At 47.2% G+C, this 7,045-nt stretch overlaps 1 protein-coding gene across 1 annotated transcript; it reads right to left on the reverse strand.

Annotated features, from left to right (window-relative positions):
* Window positions 1–3,690: 3,690 nt before the first annotated feature.
* LOC119283843 lies at window positions 3,691–5,377 on the reverse strand. Its single transcript, XM_037563226.1, has 3 exons — window positions 4,415–5,377; window positions 4,152–4,298; window positions 3,691–4,038 (listed from the first exon to the last, which is right to left on the reverse strand). The coding sequence occupies exons 1-3, from the start codon at window positions 5,375–5,377 to the stop codon at window positions 3,691–3,693; spliced, it is 1,458 nt and encodes a 485-aa protein (XP_037419123.1).
* Window positions 5,378–7,045: the final 1,668 nt, after the last annotated feature.

Genomic DNA, 7,045 nt, shown 5'->3' on the forward strand with positions numbered 1-7,045 from the left:
CTTGCCGCAAGTATCATGCGTCAACAATATGCATGATTCAATTGATTGTTGCCAGCAATAGTGGCTGCCAATGAAAGGTGCAGTTCAGAAGCAGTTGCTCTTGTAGGGGTTTTGGCAGTTTCAGCCGCGCCTTCAGGTTTTAGGTGCACCCACTCATATGAATGTGCGCAGTTTGCAAGAAACAAGAATAATCACAGAGTTTTTTCAATATTTAATGAAGTTTTTCAGCTTTTCTTTGAACATTCTCATGGTATTTGTTACCAACATTAATATCTATAGATTTCTGAAAAAACGGAAAATATTGGTCAGACTTTTCAAACAGTTCATATAAATATTGCTTTGAGACATTCTACTCAGATGATCTGTGACAACAGAATTATTTGTATTTGAGAAATCAATATTAACCTGCTTTGTGCAAATTGCGAATTGTAGTAAGTATGAAGTTGTTCACAAGAAGTTACCAGTTCTAAATTCAATACGTTCTTCTTTCGAAGTGTTCTGCTAGGGCTAAGATTGCAGGACCTTGTGCTCAAATTTGCAAAGTAACACTTGATTGTGTGCGTGCAAGTCCCCGATTCAAAGACCAAACACTTCCCTCCAGCGACGGCCTTCTTCCCTTCCCAGAAGTAACAATTTTTCCAGACTAACTGAGCGTTGAATTGATCAGAATGAGACGTCCTCACCATGATAAAAAAAGTGGATAGCCTGCCAGATAATATTTTATCCACCTTTTGGATAACAAGTATGAGAAGCCATGTGGTATAGACAAAGGGTACCCTAGGTAAGTGCATGTAAAGTCTGAGACAGGGCATTCCAAAATGGCAGCAGGCTCAGCGATATCTTCTTGGTTCATGTTTCTAGAATCAAAGATGCTTTTGCTGAAATTGATGTGTAAGGCGGTCAAGTATGAAAAAATGGCGAGTATGTGCTTGGTCACACTTGCTTGTCCAATTTCCCCTTTGAGCAGTAGTAACGTGTCATCAGCATAATGCGCTATCCACAACCGTTCGATCGGGTCTGCAACTAGGATCAAATGGTAGGTTGAGAGAGGGCCACCCAGGCCTGGCCCTAACGGGGGAGGGGCGGCTGTATCGGGCCCCCAAAATCCCCCAAACCAAGGGGCCCAACAAGTGGAACATGCTTGTACTGCCATACTCAACTAGGATCAAGTGGTAGGTTGAGAGAGGGCCACCCAGGCCTGGCCCTAACGGGGGAGGGGCGGCTGTATCGGGCCCCCAAAATCCCCCAAACCAAGGGGCCCAACAAGGGGAACATGCTTGTACTGCCATACTGGGCCTAGGCCAACTACCAAAACCCTAACAACATCTACAACCAGGTGCTCCATATCCACCGCAAATGCCCGGGCAGCCTGCGTGGTCACTGCCCTGTCAAGATTTTGCCACCCAACCAGACCGGGCAAACCCGGCCCAAACGCCCGGGTTGAACGATACTCCCCATATTCAAGCCATATGTGGGGGCAGATATGGGATGATTGGACGCACCCGCCACGTCGAATTGGCCGTAGGGACCCACGCAGAAACCCATCAACTCGACAGGCGCCTCCTTCGATTTTCGGTGAGGGAGGTGAGGATGCATTCATGGCGCCGTGTGGCGCCTCTCCGGCGTGCCGCCTAAGGGATCAAATCTGGCTATTTAAGCCAGACATCGGCAACCCAACCCTAGCCCATTCCCATTTCTAACCCCCCCCCCACCACCACCTCCGCGCCATCACCTTCAAAATTCCTTCGCTGCTAGCCGCTAGCCATGGCCCAGAAAAGGATCACCACCTATGCCATGCTCACTTTGGAGTTGCGGTTGCAGCTGCTAGAGGAGATCTGAACCAGGCGCGAAGCTCGGATCGCAACCTGCCTGCCTCCGGACTCGCCGGAGCTGAGGACGAGGAGCAAGAGTTGCATGAGCGGGAGGAGGAGGCGGAGCCGGAGGAGGAGGAAGAGGCCAAAGGATAGGATGATCTGGTGCCTCCGGCTATGGGCTTCGCCATGGCCGACGCGCTGGCAGAGTTCGTCTCGCCCAAGTCGAGGAGGCGGTTGAGCAGCAAGCCATCCTCGACTCCATCCAATTGGAGACGGAGGTGGAGGCCAACCTCTGCTTCCTCTGGGAGGTGGACATGGCACTGGAGGTGCTCTTTGCCGACGAGGAAGACGATGAGGAGGATCCGCCTTTGCGCTCGGCCGCAGATGACCATGAGACTGGTGGCTTTGTCACAAACTTCATCAACATCTCAGACAAGGAGGACGAGTAGTATAATTGGTAGTAATACATACGTAGATCGTTCCATTGCTTGCTATTGTATGAAAATACGAATCATGAAATGGGTAGTATGGTTGTGGGAGATGAAATATGAGGTACGACCGATCACCGTCCGGGGATGAACCCGGCCGCGTCCACGGTTGTTTGACAACTCAAATTAGCTATGTGTAGTTGTAGATGCTGCATAGCACCGATGACGCATACGCCAATAATGTGAGATCGCTTGATTCTAGCGATTTTCAGTAAAGCGACCTCAGTTGATTCTTCCCCGTCTCACTTCAAGCACTCAGATCCTACGTGACCATGCCCGAGCACGACAAGTTCGTCAGCTGTTCTGTTCAGCTCTTCCCGGCTGGCCCAACATTGTACGCCATGGACGCATCCTTCCTTCCTAATTTCCCCCTTGTTCACCCAACCTGATTCCTCCTACCTACACGGCTACACCCCTCCATCTAATCCATGACTATCTGATGTCTATGTATCAAGACTCCTTATGTGATGAGGATGGAAAAGCTGAACAATCTCCTTTTCTGGATTTTATCAAGGAAGATCACAACTAGGCTTTGAGTAGGTGGACATTTGGCTGACTCATAGTTCTGAAGACAGTGTGAGGTATCGTTGATTTCTTTTCCTGGTACATACTCCCTCCGTCCCAAAATTCTTTTCTTAGATTAGTCTACATACGGATATATAAATACTTGATACATCCGTATGTAGACTAATCTAAGACAAGAATTTTGGGACGGAGGGAGTATTTGCAAATTACACTTACCGCACAGTCATGATTGATAAACCATCAAATCTTGGCCGTTGTTTTATTTTTGAAAAAAATGATAGCCCCATTCTCCTTATGCTACTCCGACCGTGCGACTAGACCTATGCATGTTGTTTAATCTCTAGACTCCAAGATTTCCCATCGCCGATCCGCACACTACCACGTCGAGAGGTTTAGAGGCTGAGTCACCAAGAGGAGACTGCACATCGCCCGAAGTTATGTCCATATTTCATATGAACATTCTTTTTGATGCACTTCAAAGTGTTTACTATAGTAAGATTTCATGTATAAATATATACATTGGTTATTATTGATGTTTATGTCAAAGGGCCCTGGGTTATAGGTTCACCCAGGACCGGCCCTGGGGTTACCCTGACGGACTCCACATCTTGACTGGAATTGCTCTCCCAACTCCACATTCATTAGGATGCGAGCATTTCATGTTTTGAAAGTAAAATTCTGAAAATAGGTGCGTAGATCCAATACAGTAGGCATTTTAAAGCAGTGTTTAAATATATTACCCATAAGTTTTCTCGCCACCAATATCCAAAACTAACCAAAAATAACAACTGACTAGGCACAATCATCGCTCTAGTAGCAGCCGTGAGCACTTATTTTAAGAGATTGTTACAATTCTTTGACAATCAACATATTGTTATCTTGACAGACAAGGAGAATTCATGTGTGAGTCGCTCCTTAATCCGATACCTGCTAGCTTTGTCAACAAGGGATCTTGTGGACTCAAGTTCAAGGTCCATGGCATTGCACTTATCACAGGGGTGTTTACCATGCAGCTCGATTCTCTTCAAGCCCACGGCTCGTTCCATGAAAAGCCTTAGATAGTTTGTCACCTTCTCTTCCTCCTCGAACCCTGACATCGCCAATAACTTCAAGTTCAGGTGCTTCCAATCCTTGGATGGTTCCCACAACATGTTGGTCTTCTGGGCACTATGCTCAGACGTTTTGACACATGGATGCTGATTTCGGTCCAACTTCATGCATGCACAGAGAAGATAAACACATATTGCAGTTACGTATCTCCTTTGCAGTTAATAAGAAAAATGAAACCAGCAATACCAGTATTTAAGTTCAAGGTGAAGCTTACTGTAAAATTCAGTAGGGCAGGTGCAGCTTCGACGATGAACATGGTCCAGTTCAGATCGCACTCAGGAAAGATACAGTAAAGATACACCTCGGTCAGGTTTCTGAATATTTTAGTGAGGTGCTTAGGATGTTCTAGTTGAATCCAAATCTGCAGCAAAAGCAAGAACACAACAGACAACTACAATTAGTAGGTACTAAGAAGAAATATGATATGTACTACTAGATGCAAAGAGAAATTCATGTGAAGTGTTGAAATAAACATACCATTTCGCAACCAAAATTGAGATACAATCTCGACAGATTCGTGGCACTCAAGCACTCGCTTAGCGCAAATGGCGCCTGCCACACCCCAGCACGTGAACCGAGGTTCACTTCAAGAAGTTCGGGAACGTGGCCGAAGTGCACCGGAGGGCTATTGCAGGGCCAAGACCAGCACCATATTTCTCTTAGCTTGGGGACGGAGATGAGCTCGATACATGTGCAAGCAAAGTCAATGAACTGAAGCTCCTGGAGCCCGGAGCACGGTGTGTCGATCTTGAGTGCGGAGTGATGATCAACCAGTCTGCAAGATGTCAGGATGAGGTGCTTGAGCTTATCACAAGCTTTAATAAGACCCGCGACGTCATCGTCTCCAAACGCTAGGTTCTGGAGGGTTAGCCTGGTGAGCCACCGGAAGGCGACGGGGCAGGCACGGGAGAAGGACATGAACCGCTCCGCCTGCCCCATCTCGGCGAGCAGCTGAGTTATCTCGTCGGTGCTCGAGGCCGGCGGTAATATATAAAACTCGAGCCATTCGGTCTCGCCGCGGCTGACGATGTCCTCAACGCCGCCGCCGATGGAGCTCAGTTGCAGAGGGTCCGACATGTAGAAGCGTAGGACGAGGGTCTTGATAGCACGACTGCACGCGGGGCACGGAGGAGGACACACGGAGAGCAACCTCCGCACCGAGCCCGTGAACGCGTCCATGATCTCGACCGGCGTGGCGCCATGGAACTGGTCGACCCCGAGCTCTAGGTGCGAGAGCTGGTGTGGGAGGTGGCGCCAGCGCGTGGAGGCGGCGCCAACACGGAGCGCCTCACGCAGGTGGAGGCGTTCGAGGATTCCGAGGAGGAGGTGGTCGGGAAGCGTGCTGATCACGTCCTCATCCTGGCCGATATCGATGTTGGACGGCGATGACTTGTTGCGCGGCGGCAGAGAGGTGAGGCGGCGGCCCGATCGCAACTCCATCGATGCAAAACCCTCCTCGATCGTCTCGTCCCGTAATGGAGCCCTTCTCCTCTCCCTCTGGTAATACGTACGGCGGCGGAGATGGATTTTGGTGGACTCCTTAGGTCCTGCTCGACCTTTCAATTAATTCAACCAACTTCCCTAAAAAAAATTAGTTCAACCAACCGGCGTGTTGGATTCCTGATTTTTTTTTCATGGGAAAAATCGTATACGACCAGGGTCGTACATACCCAATCTGAAGACCCTCTACCATGTGCGCCAGCTGGCAAAGCCGAATCTTAAAGCCGCAGCCGTTGTTCCAGTCGCTCGCGTCGTTCGTCGATGGAGAATGCCGAGCCATAGAAAAATGTCGAGCCAAAGGCTACAAGAGTACCATTAGGAACACTAGATGTTGACAACTCTTATGATCCACATCATGTGCGAGGGGATGATGAGACGTTACTCGCAAACAATGTGGCTCCTACTTATCTTCAGGATAAAAACAATCCTCGAATCGAAGTAGGAGCCACATTTCCTAACTCCAAAGCATTTAGAGTTGCATTGAGACTAGCAATTAGAGAAGATTGGTCCTTTGACACGTAGTATAGTGACACTAAAAGATTCAGGGCTAGTTGCGCCGATGAGGATTGTCCATGCAGGATACATGCCTCCAAGTTACCGAACACTAACACTTTCATGTTATGATTAGTAGCATTGTTTGCTTCTTTCTTTTGAACATGTTATTGTTTATTTCTTTTCTTTATATTGTTATTTATTTGGCACTTCTGTTTCTTGATGTCATTGCAGGTAAAGAAACTTCCCTTTGAACATACTTGTGGGAGCAAAAACTGCAGCAAAGGAATGGCAAGTAGAGATTGGCTCGCTGATAAAGGGAAGGTTGCACTTGAGGAGAATGCCACGGTGAGTGCAAAACAACTTAAAGACCGCTTGCAAAGGGAGAGTATGATATTAAGCTTCAATACACCGATGTTTGGAAAGGGAGAGCTCGTGAAAAGGATCAATTAGAAGGTACATATAAAGAGAATTTTCAGTTGTTGTGGAACTTTAGAGCTGAATTGTTGGCAGCCAATCCTAGAAGTATATTTGAGATAGACGTAAAAGCAACTACCAATAGAAAGTGTGAAATTGTGCATGTTTTCAATAGGTTGTTCATTGCCTTCAAGCCATGCATTGATGGGTTTTTGGCAGGGTGTAGACCATATTTGGGGGTTGATGCAACTTTTCGTTGTGGGAAATACACTGGCCAATTGGCAGCCACAATGGTGTAGATGGGCATAGTTGGATGTTTCCGGTAGCATTTGGAATATATTTGAGAAATAAAATACAGAAAATTGGGTATGGTTCATTGAGCAATTGAAATTGGCTATCGGAGAACCACAAGGGCTTGCAATCCGTACCGATGCATGCAAGGGGATGGAGAATGCCATTTCTAAGGTCTACCCAATGAACATAGAGAATGCATGATGCATCTAATGCTCAACTTCAAGAAAAAGTTCAAAGGTGACATACTAGATAATATGTGGCATGCAGCTTGGACATATGAAGTAGAGAAGCATGATTCACTAATGGCAGAAATACAAGCACAAAGTGTCGAAGGAATATCCTATTTGAACATGCATCATAACCGTGTGTGGACAAGAAGCAAACTTTCAACAATGTCAAAAATTG

The sequence above is a fragment of the Triticum dicoccoides genome, chromosome 4A (genome assembly GCF_002162155.2).
Source record: "Triticum dicoccoides isolate Atlit2015 ecotype Zavitan chromosome 4A, WEW_v2.0, whole genome shotgun sequence".
In the NCBI taxonomy this organism is placed as follows: Eukaryota; Viridiplantae; Streptophyta; class Magnoliopsida; order Poales; family Poaceae; genus Triticum; species Triticum dicoccoides.